Here is a 17,742-nt window from a genome sequence, read left to right on the forward strand (position 1 = left end):
ATAATTGATGATTCTGAATATAATTCTGGAGTTTGGAGCATTGGCAATGAGACTGGCAAATAACTTGTCTCTCTCAGCTTTAACCACCCTGTGGTAGCTCTTCTGTCTGTCCCTCAGTATCTCAAGAGAGACCTGCAGGACATCTTTCTTCCACCTCCGCTCCGCCTGTCTCCATGCTCTCCTCTCTGCTCTGGTGGTCTCGTTGAGCCAAGCCGTAGTCTTGGGTTTGGGCTTTTTCAGCTTGAGAGGGGCAATAGAGTCTATGCTTGTTTTGTGCAGTGCGCCTTAAATAATTTGAATAATATATTATTGATATGATGGGGATTTTCAGATTGTTTGCTTGGTGCTGCGATAGATTGAACACATCATTATTTGCCACCTCAGTAGAATGCATGTTCACATCTGGTACAGTCACTACAGAACAAACATTGCGAGTTGTGTATAAATCTACGAGAAATGCTCCGTGGGCAGGAATTTTCCAGCCTGGCGCTGGTTAGTTCTAGCTTAACTGACTCCTTACTCGGTTTAACAGACACTGTAATTGCCTGTGTCCGAGCTTGCTTAGGTGTAGTTAGTCAAGTGTGACTTAACCAGTAATCTATGTTTCTAGATAGAGTGATGGTGCCTTCCCGGTTAGGGTGAAGGCCGTCCCTCATCAGCAAGCCCGGTTTCCCCCAGAAAGACGGCCAATTATCAATGAACGTTCTCTACAAAAACTAGCCAGCCACTTGTTAAGCGAGACTAATCTGCTATAACTCTCATCATTGCCTCTCGCAGGCAGGAGGCCAGAGACAAGTACTCGATACCTGACATCTTTCTAGCAAGATTACAAGTCCTAGCTATGTTCCTCTTTGTAATCTCTGACTGGCTCATCCTAGTGTCATTGGAGCCAACGTGTACAACTACGTTTGCGTAGCTATAGTGGTGCAATTGGCCTGTGGTACAAGTTTACTAGGCCTGCTGCGAGTTAGCTTCCGAAGATTAGCTTCAATGTCAGGTGCTCTGACTCTGGGAATACACTTAATTATGGCTGGTTTGCTAAGCTGTTTGTTTCGGGCGATGGAGACCCCTATGACTAAGGGCGCCCGGTAGCCTGGGGTGAAGGACTAGCTAAAGGGCTGAATCTATTACGCGTCTCAACCGGTTCACCTTTGCTTGTAGGCCGCTTAGGGCTGCTACAAACTGGGCTAGTCAGCTCGCTACAGCTAGTGTCCGCCACGTCTAAAGTTACGAAATGACTCTGCTCTAGTTGGCGGACAAGGTCCTCTAGTAGGGCCAACCTATCCATGAGAACGGTGCACGAAGAGCAGGGAGACATACTCACGTTGTTTCTTTCACCGAGTCAAGTTATTGCTGTCTTCGGTGGTTGCAACTTGTGGCAGCAGGTTCCTACAGACCGTTGCCGTGCTCAAGCTTACAGCACCTGGTATTCCCAGGCTGTCTCCCATCCAAGTACTAACCAGGCCCGACCCTCCTTACCTTCCGAGATCGGACGAGATCAGGCGTGCTCAAGGTAGTAATGCTGTAAGTCATTAGTTGACTGCTAATTGGGCAGTTTTAACTGCGCTAATATTTGGCATCAAACTAAGCAGCTGTGTGTGCGTCTACGTATCTACATGTGCACAGCAGGGGAGCTGGTTAACTTATGAGAGTAGTATGTGTGTTTGTGAGAATGTCAACGTGTTGTCTGAGTGACGTCAGTGAGTGAGCGGGCGAGTAAAGAGAGAGCAGCAGGACAGGTGTAACAACTACATTATACCTGTCACTATTTAAAGGCCTACTGAAATGATTTTTTTTTATTTAAACGGGAATAGCAGATCTATTTTATGTGTCATACTTGATCATTTTGCGATATTGCCATATTTTTGCTGAAAGGATTTAGTATAGAACAACGACGATAAAGATCGCAACTTTTGGTATCTGATAAAAAAAAGGCTTGCCCCTACCGGAAGTAGCGTGACGTAGTCGGGTGAACATATCCGCAAAGTTCCCTATTGTTTACAATGATGGCCGCCAGAAGTGAGAGAGATTCGGACCGAGAAAGCGACGATTTCCCCATTAATTTGAGCGAGGATGAAAGATTTGTGGATGAGGAAAGTGCAAGTGAAGGACTAATGGGGAGTGGAAGCGATTCAGATAGGGAAGATGCTGTGAGAGCCGGGGGTGACCTGATATTCAGCTGGGAATGACTACAACAGTAAATAAACACAAGACATATATATACTCTATTAGCCACAACACAACCAGGCTTATATTTAATATGCCACAAATTAATCCCGCATAACAAACACCTAGGTGTTTTTTATGCTAGCTCCTAGCTACTTGCTACTAGCTCGAGTTAGTTATAGCAAGCGATCAAATGTTTGGAAGCGTACTCACGGTATCGCGTTTGTGTATCCAAATCAAAGTCCTCCTGGTAAGAGTCTCTGTTGTCCGAGTTCTTCGATCTTGACTGTATCTTTCGGGAATGTAAACGAATGAAACACCGACTGTGTTGTGTTGCTGACTTCCCTCGCAAAATACTCCGCTTCGCACCGACAACTTTCTTCTTTGCTTGCTCAGCTTCTTTCTCCATAATGCAATGAACAAATTGCAAAAGATTCACCAACACAGATGTCCAGAATACTGTGGAATAATGAGATGAAAACAGAGCTATTTCGTATTGGCTTCAATGGGGAAGCCATACCTGTGTTCTACTGGCTACGTCACGCGCATACGTCATCCTCCAAAGGAATTTTCAACCGGAAGTTTAGCGGGAAATTTAAAATTGCAATTTATAAGTTAACCCGGCCGTATTGGCATGTGTTGCAATGTTCAGATTTCATAATTGATGTATAAACTATCAGACTGTGTGGTCGGTAGTAGTGGCTTTCAGTAGGCCTTTAAACTCCTTGTGCAGATCTGAATGCTTATTATTTAAATGTTGACCTAAGTCTGAAGCAAAAGTGGTAATACTAATCACCACATTTGGCGAGGCGTGTTTTAAATCAGCGGTTGTGAGAGTAGTGTTTGTGTGTGTGCACCTTTAAGAGTGGCAGTATGTGGGGTAAGTGAGTGGGCGAGTAAGGAGAGGTAGTGGTAGCATGTGCAGGAGTGTTAATAGCATGGTGGATGTCCGGTTGTGCCCTGTGGAAATAATAAATAAAGTGAGCAAGCTGTAACTAATCGACGGCCTCGTCCTTCCGACCAAAGAGCGGAGCTTTATGGACCCAGTGTTACCCCCGACACAACATGGTTGCCTTTGTTCCTCTCCACGATGTAATTGCTTGTTTGCACTTTTTGTGTGCGTTTTGACACACTCAACATCATGCGCCTCGGCTCTGTAGTCACCGCCTCACAGCGGCATTCAGATGAAAGAACGGTACCGGTACTTTTCAAAGGTGGTATAGTACCGATTTCAATTGATTAGTACCACGATACTTTATTAGTAGCAGTATACTGTACAACCCTACTACACACACATACAGTACATAGAAGAAAGTGTGTTTTTGTTGTTTGTGTCTTGCAGACGTCCAGCAGCTGATCTGTAATACAGAAGAAGTTTCCCCTCAGTTAGGGGGGAGCTCCACTTTGAAGCAGGAGACTCCACAACCACCCTGCATTAAAAAGGAAGAGGAGGAACTCTGCATCACTCAGGAGGGAGAGTGTCTTCTAGGACGAGAGGAAGCTGATTACACCAAGTTTCCACTGAGTATTCTCTCTGTGAAGACTGAAGATGATGAAGAGAAACCACAAGTAGACAACCTCTTAGCTCCACTATCAGATAGTGAGGCTGAAGACGAGGTTGAAGAACCTTTGAGCAGCGATACAGACTGTGAAGGTGATATGAGGACACACACTGACAACAAACACTCTGAATGCTCTACAAAGAAGAGAGGTAAAACATGTTTGAGCTGCTCAGTTTGTGGTCAAAGTTTTACTACAAAGTGCAATTTGACTCAACACATGAGAACGCACACAGGTGAAAAACCATTTAATTGTTCAGTTTGTGGCAACAGCTTTTCTCAAAATAGCAAGTTGACTCAACACATGAGAACACACACAGGTGAAAAACCATTTAATTGTTCAGTTTGTGGCAAAAGCTTTTCTGTTAAGTGCAATTTGACTGAACACATGAAAACACACACGGGTGAAAAACCATTTAATTGTTTAGTTTGTGGAAAAAGCTTTTCTCAAAATAGCCATTTGACTCAACACACGAGAACACACACAGGTGAAAAACATTTTAATTGTTCAGTTTGTGGCAAAAGCTTTTCTCAAAATAGCTGGTTGACTCAACACATGAGATCACACACTGGTGAAAAACCATTTAATTGTTCAGTTTGTGGAAAAAGCTTTTCTGTTAAGTGCAGTTTGATTAAACACATGAGAACACACACGGGTGAAAAACCTTTTAATTGTTCAGTTTGTGGAAAACGCTTTTCTCAAAATAGCTATTTGACTCAGCACATGAGAACACACACAGGAGAAAAAACATTTAATTGTTCAGTTTGTAGCAAAAACTTTTCTCAAAATTGCAGTTTGACTGAACACATGAGAACACACACAGGTGAAAAACCATTTAATTGTTCAGTTTGTAGCAAAAGCTTTTCTCAAAATTGCAGTTTGACTAAACACATGAGAACACACACAGGTGAAAAACCATTTAAATGTTCAGTTTGTTTCAAGAACTTTTCTCAAAATGTCAATTTGACTCAACACATGAGAACACACACAGGTGAAAAACCATTTTATTGTTCAGTTTGTGGCAAAAGTTTTTCTCAAAATAGCCATGTGACTCAACACATGAAAACACACACAGGTGAAAAAACATTTAATTGTTCAGTTTGTGGCAAAAGCTTTTCTCAAAATGTCAATTTGACTCAACACATGAGAACACACAAGTGAAAAACCATTTAATTGTTCAGTTTGTGGCAAAAGCTTTTCTCAAAATAGCTATTTGAGTCGACACATGAGAACACACAAGTGAAAAACCATTTAAATGTTCAGTCTGTGGCAAAAGCTTTTGTTAAAATTGCAGTTTGACTGATCACATGAGAACGCACAAAGGTGAAAAACATTTTGCTGTTCAGTTTGTGGCAAAATCTTTTATCGAAATACCTCTTTGACTCAACACATAAGAACACAAAGGTGAAAAACTATTTAATTGTTCAGTTTGTGGTAAAAGCTTTTCTCGAAATTGCAGTTTGACTGAACACATGAGAACACACACAGGTGAAAAACCATATAAATGCTCAGTTTGTGGCAACAACTTTTATTGAAATACCTATTTGACTCAACACATGAGAACACTCACAGGTAAAAAAAAACATTTAATTGTTCAGTTTGTGGTATAAAATTGTCTCAAAACTGCAATTTGACTCAACACATGAGAACACACACACAGGTGAAAAACCATTTAGTTGTTCAGTGTGCTGTAAAAGGTTCACACATAATGCAGACGCAGTAAAACACACAAGGGAAAATAACCAATTAGCTGTTTAGTTTGTGGTATGTTGCTCATATGTGGTGACATCCACCCTACCCAGGACCTCCTCACTGCTTCTTTCACAAATATCTGAGGTATTCATACAAACTTGGATTATTTGGAGCATAATCTTATCCACTCATGACCCCATGTCTTCTCTGTATCAGAAACCTTCCTGAACAGTAAGATAGATGATGCTTCAAGTGCTTGGTTACTCCTTCTTCAGTCCAGGGACCTGGGGCCTCATGTGTCAAGTTTGTGCACGCTCAAAAACCTGCACTACACCCTTTTTCACTGCAAAGTTGAGATGTATCAAAACTGACGTTGACGCATAAGTGATGCTGGGTAACTGTTTGCATAACAAACTGCCAACTTTTACTCCTCAAACTGGTTGATGTGCAAATCAGAGACTTATGAACAATTAACCCCCAACACCCACAACCCAACCCCCACCTCCCTCGACATTCGGGCATAACAGGTTCAATCCGGCCCGTGAGATGAGTTTGCAAAGATTAAAATTCCGCTGCATTTTAAATAAAAGAAACTGCTGTTCTAAAAGTGTCCACTGGATGTTGCAATAGTAATTATGTTAGGCAAGCAAATAGCATAGCAAGTATACCAAGCAAGAGGTAGACGGTAAAGCGGGGCTGTGACTCCTCCCCCTCCACCCAACATAAAACAGGAGTAAAATAAGCAATCAGTAACCCCACTTAAAATGCAGCATGAGACACTGCACACTGATATAGTTCTGTGAAAATGATTGTCTTCTGTGCAAATGTAAAGAAAGTGAACAGTGTGTGATTTACTGCAATACTGTCAGTCTTTTCACTTTTTATTTGTGCTTTGTTGAAATTGTTCACACATTGCACAGCTTTTATTTTTCTATCAATACACATTATGTCGAGAAGACAGGAAGTAACTCAACACTTGAATAGTTTCTACCTCAGTGTGTATGGTTTGTTGAGTTAGCACAGGATTAATATGTGGAAATGACAAATGAGGTAGTTGATACATAGAATAGTTTTTGTTCATGCTTTATTTTGTTGTTTGTTCAATCCTAGATGGGTTGTGACTGAAAGTTTAAAGGCCTACTGAAAGCCACTACTACCGACCACGCAGTCTGATAGTTTATATATCAATGATGACATCTTAACATTGCAACACATGCCAATACGGCCGGGTTAACTTATAAAGTGCAATTTTAAATTTCCCGGGAAACTTCCGGTTGAAAACGTCTATGTATGATGACGTATGCGCGTGACGTCAATGATTGAAGCGGAAGTATTGGGACACATTGTATCTCAATACAAACAGCTCTGTTTTCATCGCAAAATTCCACAGTATTCTGGACATCTGTGTTGGTGAATCTTTTGCAATTTGTTTAATGAACAATGGAGACTGCAAAGAAGAAAGCTGTAGGTGGGATCGGTGTATTAGCGGCTGGCTGCAGCAACACAACCAGGAGGACTTTGACTTGGATAGCAGACAAGCTATCGGACGCTGGCTGCCGACAGCATTGATGATTGGGTGAAGTCCTTTGTCGCGCCGTCGATCACTAGAACGCAGGTGATCACGGGTGTTGATGAGGAGATGAGGGCTGGCGTAGGTGAATAGCTAATGTTTTTAGCATAGCTCTGTCAAGGTCCTGTAGCTAAGTTAGCTTCAATGGCGTCGTTAGCAACAGCATTGTTAGGCTTCATCCGGCGGTACAGCATTAACCGTGTGGTTACAGGTCCAGAGTTTGGTAGTATTGTTGATCTTATGTCTATCCTTCCAGTCAGGGGCTTATTTCTTTTTTTTTAATCTGCAGTTAAGCCCAATGCTATCATGTTAGCTCCGAAGCTAAAGTGCTTCACCGAGGTATTGTCGTGGAGATAAAAGTCACTGTGAATGTCCATTTTGCGTTCTCGACTCTCATTTTCAAGAGGATATAGTATCAGAGGTGGTTTAAAATACAAATCCGTGATCCACAATACAAAAAGGAGAAAGTGTGGAATCCAATGAACCAGCTTGTACCTAAGTTGCAATCAGAGCGAAAAAAGATACGTCCTGCCCTGCACTCTAGTCTTTCACTCTCACGTCCCTCATCCACGAATCTTTCATCCTCGCTCAAATTAATGGGGTAATCGTCACTTTCTCGGTCCGAATCTCTCTCGCTCCATTGTAAACAATGGGGAATTGTGAGGAATACTAGTTCCTGTGACGTCACGCTACTTCCGGTACAGGCAAGGCTTTTTTTTTATCAGCGACCAAAAGTTGCCAACTTTATCGTCGATGTTCTCTACTAAATCCTTTCAGCAAAAATATGGCAATATCGCGAAATGATCAAGTATGACACATAGATTGGATCTGCTATCCCCGTTTAAATAAGAAAATTTCATTTCAGTAGGCCTTTAATTGCTTTGTAAAACACTGAGATTAAGTCTAAATTCATTGTGTTCTTCAAGGTGTTTTTGAAAATGCACAATTTTATTTTCCTCAGAATTTTTAACTAAGTTGAAGTGTTTTGTCAAGAGGTTTATTTGTGATATGTACATTTTCAGAATGTGCTTCTATTTTGGGCCAAAGTAAAATAAAGAAAATAATCTGAAGTTGTTGAGTCGTATTTTACCATGATTTTACCCGTCCCGCCCACGTGGAAATAGATTTTCCTCCATGCGGCCCCTGAGCTAAAATGAGTTTGACACCCCTGCTGTAATGTGACTCATGTGAGCAGGTTACTGTATAAACACATTTTGTTATAAGTTATAAAAATGTGTTCAGTTCTCAGAGACACATCAATGTCAGGCTGACAATCGCTCTTCCGCTTTCTCCAAACACGAGAACAAAGCAGCTCCTACTGACTTGTGATTGGTCAGACCGTGCCCATCTTAATCACATGGCTAATTTCAATATAATAAATTGCAATGTAACACAATTGAATATCTTATATGCTCAGACAGTAATGTGTTTATATAAGTTTAGATTGTGTTATGATGTTTGTAATGGGGAAAGACGTTAATGTGTCTTGTTTTCATGTTTGCATTTAAGATAGTTGACATTTAGCATGATAGCTGTTAACTGGCGATTAGTGATGTTAAGTGCCTAAGATGGTAGTTATTGATTAGCAGTGTGATGAGGGCTTTCTGCTGGTGAGTGATTAGCACTACAGTTAGAGCCACCTATCGCTAGGTAGAAATGAGCAGTTTCACCAACATTTTTATGTGAAACCATATTACTAACTGTCTGGTGTTTTACAGGATTCATGGAAGTTTATTGTCATAGCAGCACACGATACACATGAGATGGCACACAATTTAGTAGCACGTGAACAATAGGATTGGTCCTGGTGGAGATCTACACTCTTAGTGCTTTTCTTCTTTATTCAGAGTAATCATTTGACTTTATAAAGGTTTTTAACTAAAACAACTAAGTGGGTTGAAAAATATTTCTGTGTTTCTTGTAGTATTTAAAATGTAGGATTTTTTTCCTTCGATGTTTGCCCTTTTTCTGGTTTGAACAACAGCAATGGAAAAAGTCTGTGCACGTGCTTGTATATATATATTTTTTATTTTCAAAGAGTTTCCTTTATTTGATGATAGATACATTTGTCAACCATTGGTTTAAAACAATATTAAAAGGCCTTTATTTTGAAAAACCATTGCTGTGGAGTAGGAAACGGAAGTGGCGGGCTTCTAGCGCATGCGCAAATGTACGTGAAGCCGAGCAAAAAGACGAAGACCGCATGCTATGGTTGTTTGGAGATTCTTCGAATTCACGATCTTAAAGTCATATGATTCACAGTAAATATAGCAACAAATATCTCAATTGGTATTTTCCAAAGCCACGAAACGTGCATTGAGTTTGGAGCGATATCTGAAGTGAAGATTGAAGACGTGATAGAAGATGGACGACTACTGCTATGCTAAGATGGCGACGTCCGCTAAAAGAGAACATGAAAGAGAATCAGCGCCACCAACTTCCAGCAAATCACCAACGGAGATAAAGACGAAAGATGAAGGTGAGTGACTTGAAGTTTTGTCATTTGAAAGCTATTTCAAGCCCTTAAAGTCTAAATGAGCTGACCTTGTTGAAGAATGTAAAGAAAGAGCCGCCATGATTGTTAGCTTGAAGAAGGCAGTGGAGTTCACATCAGAGGAGATGAAAGAATGCAAAAGTCAAATGAAGAAAGTGGAAGAGCAAAACAAGCGCTTGTGTAAAGAAAATAATGATGTGAAAGAAGAGATGTTGGGGAAGAGTAAGAGATGTGAAGAGAAGACTGGACCACATGTCTACATCAACGTGCAGAGGATTGGAGGTCATAAAGAACAAGAATAATTTCATTACTGTCAACTTTTGATTGGGAAGTTCAAAGTTACCAAAGAAAATGTAAATCATTTGCATTCTTGTTATGCGCCTTTTTAGAATATTGTAGAAAGTAAACACTTAATACAACCTGTAGTTTTAAACTTCAACTAGTTGATGAAGTACAAACCCCGTTTCCATATGAGTTGGGAAATTGTGTTAGATGTAAATATAAACGGAATACAATGATTTGCAAATCATTTTCAAGCCATATTCAGTTGAATGCACTACAAAGACAACATATTTGATGTTCAAACTCATAAACGTAATTTTTTTTTTTTGCAAATAATCATTAACTTAGAATTTCATGGCTGCAACACGTGCCAAAGTAGTTGGGAAAGGGCATGTTCACCACTGTGTTACATGGCCTTTCCTTTTAACAACACTCAGTAAAGGTTTGGGAACTGAGGAGACACATTTTTGAAGCTTCTCAGGTGGAATTCTTTCCCATTCTTGCTTGATGTACAGCTTAAGTTGTTCAACAGTCCGGGGGTCTCCCTTGTGCTATTTTAGGCTTCATAATGCGCCACACATTTTCAATGGGAGACAGGTCTGGACTACAGGCAGGCCAGTCTAGTACCTGCACTCTTTTACTATGAAGCCACATTGATGTAACACGTGGCTTGGCATTGTCTTGCTGAAATAAGCAGGGGCGTCCATGGTAACGTTGCTTGGATGGCAACATATGTTGCTCCAAAACCTGTATGTACCTTTCAGCATTAATGGTGCCTTCACAGATGTGTAAGTTACCCATGTCTTGGGCACTAATACACCCCCATACCATCACACATGCTGCCTTTTACACTTTGCGCCTAGAACAATCCGGATGGTTCTTTTCCTCTTTGGTCCGGAGGACACGACGTCCACAGTTTCCAAAAACAATTTGAAATGTGGACTCGTCAGACCACAGAACACTTTTCCACTTTGTATCAGTCCATCTTAGATGAGCTCAGGCCCAGCGAAGCCGACGGCGTTTCTGGGTGTTGTTGATAAACGGTTTTCGCCTCGCATAGGAGAGTTTTAACTTGCACTTACAGATGTAGCGACCAACTGTAGTTACTGACAGTGGGTTTCTTACGTGTTCCTGAGCCCATGTGGTGATATCCTTTACACACTGATGTCGCTTGTTGATGCAGTACAGCCTGAGGGATGGAAGGTCACGGGCTTAGCTGCTTACGTGCAGTGATTTCTCCAGATTCTCTGAACCCTTTGATGATATTACGGAGCGTAGATGGTGAAATCCCTAAATTCCTTGCAATAGCTGGTTGAGAAAGGTTTTTCTTAAACCGTTCAACAATTTGCTCACGCATTTGTTGACAAAGTGGTGACCCTCGCCCCATCCTTGTTTGTGAATGACTGAGCATTTCATGGAATCTACTTTTATACCCAATCATGGCACCCACCTGTTCCCAATTTGCCTGCTCACCTGTGGGATGTTCCAAATAAGTGTTTGATGAGCATTCCTCAACTTTATCAGTATTTATTGCCACCTTTCCCAACTTCTTTGTCACGTGTTGCTGCCATCAAATTCTAAAGTTAATTATTATTTGCAACAACAACAAAAGTTTATCAGTTTGAACATCAAATATGTTGTCTTTGTAGCATATTCAACTGAATATGGGTTTAAAAGGATTTGCAAATCATTGTATTCCATTTATGTTGACATCTAACACAATTTCCCAACTCATATGGAAACGGGGTTTGTACTATTTTTGTTGACTTCATCTGGCGTCAGGCTGTCGCCGGCCGGTATATATAAATATAATATGTGTATATATTAAATGGTAAATGGGTTATACTTGTATAGTGCTTTTCTACCTTCAAGGTACTCAAAGCGCTTTGACACTATTTCCACATTCACACACACATTCACACACTGATGGCTGGAGCTGCCATGCTAGGCTCTAACCATGACCCATCAGGAGCAAGGTCTTGCTCAGGGACACAACGGACGGGACTCGGATGGCGGAAGCTGGGGATCGAACCGGGAACCCTCAAGTTGCTGGCACAGCCGCTCTACCAACCGAGCCACGCCGTCCCATCCAACCATCTTCTTCTGCTTATCCGTGGTCGGGTCGCGGGGACACCAGCCTAAGCAGGGAAGCCCAGACTTCCCTCTCCCCAGCCACTTCGTCCAGCTCCTCCCGGGGGATCCCGAGGCGTTCTCAGGCCAGCCAGGAGACTCCCAACGTGTCCTGGGTCTTCCCCGTGGCCTCCTACCGGTAGGATGTGCCCGAAACACCTCCCCAGGGAGGCGTTTGGGTGGCATACCCACATATGCGGTCCTCTCCAAGGTTTCTCATAGTCATTCACATTGACGTCCCACTGGGGTGAGTTTTCCTTGCCCGTATGTGGGCTCTGTACCGAGGATGTCGTTGTGGCTTGTACAGCCCTTTGAGACACTTGTGCTTTAGGGCTATATAAATAAACATTGATTGATTGATTGATCCTGACCAGATGCCCGAACCACCTCATCTGGTTCCTCTCCATGTGGCTTTACTTTGAGCTCCTCACGGATGACAGAGCTTCTCATCTTATCTCTAAGGGAGAGACCCGCCACCCGGCGGAGGAAACTCATTTCGACCGCTTGTACCCGTGATCTTATCCTTTCGGTCATAATCCAAAGCTCATGACCATAGGTGAGGATGGGAACGTAGATCGACCGGTAAATGGAGAGCTTTGTCTTCTGACTCAGCTCCTTCTTCAGTACGTTCGCATTACTGAAGACGCCACACCGTGAACAAGACTTCAAGGTACTTGAACTCCTCCACTTGGGTCAAGATCTCCTCCCCAACCCGGAGATGGCACTCCACCCTTTTCTGGGCGAGAACCATGGACTCGGACTTGGAGGTGCTGATTCTCATCCCAGTCGCTTCACACTCAGCTGCGAACAGATCCAGTGAGAGCTGAAGATCCTGGCCAGATGACGCCATCAGAACCACATCATCTGCAAAAAGCAGAGACCTAATCCTGCAGCCACCAAACTGGATCCCCTCAACGCCCTGACTGTACCTAGAAATTATGTCCATAAAAGTTATGAACAGAATGGGCGACAAAGGGCAGCCTTGGCGGAGTCCAACCCTCACTGGAAACGCCATTAATATTATGTATAGTATATCAATATATGTGTATATATACATGAATACACACATATGTATGGGCTATATATATATATATATATATATATATATATATATATATATATATATATATACATACATATATATATATATATATATATATATATATATATATATATATATATATATATATATATATATATATATATATTTATTTATTTATATATATATATATGTGTGTGTGTATATTTATATATATGTAGATGTTACTTTACATGTTTAGCCAAATGTGGCCCTCGAGTCAAAAAGTTTAGAGACCCCTGCACTGGCCTTTCTAGAGCTTTTCAGCTCTTTAGTATTCAAACCATTACTGCATTTAAACATGTTCTACAACCTGTCACTATTTACACTTCACGCACCCTCTTTATTAACCAGTAGAATTGTCGTTTGTTACCTTTCTTCCTCTCCACCATGTTATTGCTTGTATGCACTTTGTGTGTGCGTTTTGACACACTCAACATCATGCGCCTCGGCTCTGTAGTCACCGCCACACAGCAGCATTCAGGTGAAAGAACGGTACCGGTACTTTTCAAAGGTGCTATAGTACCGATTTCAATTGATACTTTATTAGTAGCAGTATACTGTACAACCCTACTACACACACATACAGTACATAGAAGAAAGTGTGTTTTTGTTGTTTGTGTCTTGCAGACGTCCAGCAGCTGATCGGTAATCCAGAAGAAGTTTCCCCTCAGTTAGGGGGGAGCTCCACTTTGAAGCAGGAGACTCCACAACCACCCTGCATTAAAAAGGAAGAGGAGGAACTCTGCATCACTCAGGAGGGAGAGTGTCTTCTAGGACGAGAGGAAGCTGATTACACCAAGTTTCCACTGAGTATTCTCTCTGTGAAGACTGAAGATGATGAAGAGAAACCACAAGAAGACAACCTCTTAGCTCCACTATCAGATAGTGAGGCTGAAGACGAGGTTGAAGAACCTTTGAGCAGCGATAAAGACTGTGAAGGTGATATGAGGACTCACACTGACAACAAACACTCTGAATGCTCTACAAAGAAGAGAGGTAAAACATGTTTGAGCTGCTCAGTTTGTGCTAAAAGTTTTACTAAAAAGAGCCGTTTGACTCTACACATGAGAACACACACAGGTGAAAAACCATTTAATTGTTTAGTTTGTGGCAAAAGCTTTTCTCAAAATAGCTATTTGACTCAACACAATAGAATACACACAGGAGAAAAAACCTTTCACTGTTCAATTTGTAGTAAAAACTATTATTTTAAGAGCCGTTTGACTCGACACATGAGAACACACACAGGTGAAAAACCATTCAGTTGTTCAATTTGTGGCAAAAGCTTTTCTCGAAAATGTGGTTTGACTCAACACATGAGAACACACACAGGTGAAAAACCATTCATTTGTTCCGTTTGTGGCAAAAGCTTTTCTCAAAATTGTGGTTTGACTGAACACATGAGAATACACACAGGTGAAAAACCATGTAAGTGTTCAGTTTGTGGCACAACATTTTCTGTTAAGAAGAGGTTGACTGAACACATGAGAACGCACACTGGTGAAAAACCATTTATGTGTTCAGTATGTGGCACAACATTTTCTGTTAAGAAGAGGTTGACTGAACACATGAGAACACACACAGGTGAAAAACCATTTAATTGTTCCATTTGTGGCAAAGGCTTTTCTGTTAAGAGGAATTTGACTCAACACATGAGAACACACTCTGGACTAAGACCATTTAATTGTTTAGTTTGTGGGAAAAGCTTTCCTAATAACAGCTCTTTGTGTCTACACATGAGAACACACAGAGGTGAAAAACCATTTACTTGTTCAGTGTGCTGTAAAAGGTTCACACGTAATACAGACGCAGTAAAACACATAAAAACACACAGGGGAAAATAAAAAATGTAATTGTTCAGTTTGTGGCAACAGCTTTTCGAAAAATGGCTCTTTGACTCAACACATGAGAACACACACAGGAGAAATACCATTTAACTGTTAAATTTGTGGCAAAGGCTTTTCTGTTAAGAGGAATTTGACTCAACACATGAGAACACACACTGGACTAAGACCATTTAATTGTTCAGTTTGTGGCAAAAGCTTTCCTCATAACGGCTCTTTGTGGCGGCACATGAGAACACACGCTGGAGAAAAACCATTTATTTGTTCAGTGTGCTGTAAAAGGTTCACACATAATGCAGACGCAGTAAAACACATAAGTACACACAAGGGAAAATAACCACTTAGCTGTTTAGTTTGTGGTATGTTGCTCATATGTGGTGACATCCACCCTACCCAGGACCTCCTCACTGCTTCTTTCACAAATATCTGAGGTATTCATACAAACTTGGATTATTTGGAGCATAATCTTATCCACTCATGACCCCATGTCTTCTCTGTATCTGAAACCTTCCTGAACAGTAAGATAGATGATGCTTCAAGTGCTTGGTTACTCCTTCTTCAGTCCAGGGACCTGGGGCCTCATGTGTCAAGTTTGCCCACGCTCAAAAACCTGCACTACACCCTTTTTCACTGCAAAGTTGAGATGTATCAAAACTGACGTTGACACATAAGTGATGCTGGGTAACTGTTTGCATAACAAACTGCCAATTTTTAATCTTTGACTTTGTCATAGTTGTATTTTTAAGTTATCATGCCATGATTTTACCCATCTGGTACGTGTGGAAACAGATTTTCCTCCGTGCGGCCCCTGAGCTAAAATGAGTTTGACACCCCTGCTGTAATCTGACTCATGTGAGCAGATTACTGTATAAACACATTTTGTTATAAGTTATAAAAACGTGTTCAGTTCTCAGAGACACATCAATGTCAGTGTAGCTGCTGACAGAGGCAACATGTATATTTGATATATAATGTCATAGTTGGTGAGAATAAATAAATACATTGCATAAAGATAAGTTCATATTGTACACATAATGTGATTAAAAAGGTATTTCCTTGGGTTGATTCATGCAAGTTTATGTTAACTTTATTTTTGTTACAAACCCATGTCAATTGAGTGGGGAATATATGTTTTGTTTCCGGTTTGGTCACGTTGTTGGGGGGACAATTAATATGTGAGGGAATTAAGGAAGCAGCATGAGACGACAAGTGTTTGATGTGGAAGACGTTGAAGGCCTACTGAAAGCCACTACTACCGACCTCGCAGTCTGATAGTTTATATATCAATGATGAAATCTTAACACATGCCAATACGGCCGGGTTAACTTATAAAGTGCAATTTTAAATTTCCCGGGAAACTTCCGGCTGAAAAGGTTTCGGTATGATGACGTTTGCGCGTGACGTCAAGGGTTGAAGCGGAAGTATTGGGACATATTGTATCCAATACAAACAGCTCTGTTTTCATCGCAAAATTCCACAGTATTCTGGACATCTGTGTCGGTGAATCTTTTGCAATTTGTTCAATTAACAATGGAGACTGCAAAGAAGAAAGTTGTAGGTGGGATCGGTGTATTAGCGGCTGGCTGCAGCAACACAACCAGAAGGACTTTGAGTTGGATAGCAGACGCGCTATCCGATGCTAGCCGCCGACCGCATCGATGATCGGGTGAAGTCCTTCGTCGCGCCGTCGATCGCTGGAATGCAGGTGAGCACGGGTGTTGATGAGCAGATGAGGGCTGGCGTAGGTGGAGCGCTAATGTTTTTAGCAGAGCTCTGTCGAGGTCCCGTAGCTAAGTTAGCTTCAATGGCGTCGTTAGCAACAGCATTGCTAGGCTTCGCCAGGCTGGAAAGCATTAACCGTGTAGTTACAGGTCCAGAGTTTGGTAGTATTGTTGATCTTCTGTCTATCCTTCCAGTCAGTCAATCAATCAATCAATCAATGTTTATTTATACAGCCCTAAATCACAAGTGTCTCAAAGGGCTGCACAAGCCACAACGACATCCTTGGTACAGAGCCCACATACGGACCCCAGTGGGACGTCAATGTGAATGACTATGAGAAACCTTGGAGAGGACCGCATATGTGGGTAACCCCCCCCCCCCCCCTCCCCCTCTAGGGGAGACCGAAAGCAATGGATGTCGAGTGGGTCTGACATAATATTGTTAAAGTCCAACACATCAGCGAGAGTCCAGTCCATAGTGGGGCCACCAGGAACCATCCCGAGCGGAGACGGGTCAGCAGCGTAGAGATGTCCCCATCCGATGGACAGGCTAGCGGTCCACCCCGGGTTGGGAGCAGAGTAGAAAAGAAAAGAAAAGAAACGGCAGATCAACTGGTCTAAAAAGGGAGTCTATTTAAAGGCTAGAGTATACTTCCGGTACAGGCAAGGCTTTTTTATCAGCGACCAAAAGTTGCAAACTTTATCGTTGATGTTCTCTACTAAATCCTTTCAGCAAAAATATGGCAACATCGCGAAATGATCAAGTATGACACATAGAATGGATCTGCTATCCCCGTTTAAGTCAGACTAATTATAATTTCTGTTTGCTTATTTTATCACTTTTGACGGCATTATATTTGGCATCGTTGGTAATGTGAAGAAGACGTGGCTGAAATAAATGTCTGTGAGAAAAATGAACGACTTGAGCCTTGATTAAGACCTCGGAGGGAGTAACACTGATAATGTATGGAAGTAGAATTGTCTCACATCAACTTATATATATAACTTATATATATATAGCCGAGCGGGGCTAACAACAAAGCTAAAGGCTAATCCTCTCAGAACGCCGCTTCATTTCATCCTGCTTTCAAATGTCCGCTCCCTGGAGAACAAACTGGACTACCTGAAGCTGGATTTAAATGCAAGACGCGAGATGAGAGATTGCTGCGCCATATTTCTCACAGAAACGTGGCTGACACCAT

At 41.6% G+C, this 17,742-nt stretch overlaps 5 protein-coding genes and 1 pseudogene across 7 annotated transcripts in view; 2 read left to right on the forward strand and 4 right to left on the reverse strand.

The window, feature by feature from the left end:
- The window catches only part of LOC133632316 (zinc finger protein OZF-like), a 30,177-nt gene extending 25,223 nt beyond the window's left edge, over positions 1-4,954 (forward strand). Inside the window, exon 2 of the mRNA XM_062024689.1 lies at positions 3,509-4,954. Coding sequence (XP_061880673.1) covers positions 3,509-4,887 — 1,379 coding nt within the window. The 3' untranslated portion in view covers positions 4,888-4,954. The remainder of the gene's footprint in view (positions 1-3,508) is intronic.
- LOC133632307 (gastrula zinc finger protein XlCGF17.1-like) overlaps positions 1-17,742 on the reverse strand; it is a 607,858-nt gene that overhangs the window by 451,765 nt on the left and 138,351 nt on the right. The window lies entirely within an intron of this gene.
- LOC133632342 (oocyte zinc finger protein XlCOF6.1-like) overlaps positions 1-17,742 on the reverse strand; it is a 309,811-nt gene that overhangs the window by 218,974 nt on the left and 73,095 nt on the right.
- LOC133632323 (gastrula zinc finger protein XlCGF17.1-like) overlaps positions 1-17,742 on the reverse strand; it is a 293,261-nt gene that overhangs the window by 137,548 nt on the left and 137,971 nt on the right. The window lies entirely within an intron of this gene.
- On the reverse strand, positions 1,412-1,530 carry LOC133632999 (5S ribosomal RNA; annotated as a pseudogene).
- On the forward strand, positions 9,184-15,842 carry LOC133632324 (zinc finger protein OZF-like). Its single transcript, XM_062024702.1, has 2 exons — positions 9,184-9,467; positions 13,603-15,842. Exons 1-2 carry the CDS (start codon positions 9,353-9,355, stop codon positions 14,817-14,819), a joined length of 1,332 nt encoding a protein of 443 aa, XP_061880686.1. The 5' UTR covers positions 9,184-9,352; the 3' UTR covers positions 14,820-15,842.

The sequence above is a fragment of the Entelurus aequoreus genome, linkage group LG17, assembly GCF_033978785.1.
Source record: "Entelurus aequoreus isolate RoL-2023_Sb linkage group LG17, RoL_Eaeq_v1.1, whole genome shotgun sequence".
NCBI lineage: Eukaryota > Metazoa > Chordata > Actinopteri > Syngnathiformes > Syngnathidae > Entelurus > Entelurus aequoreus.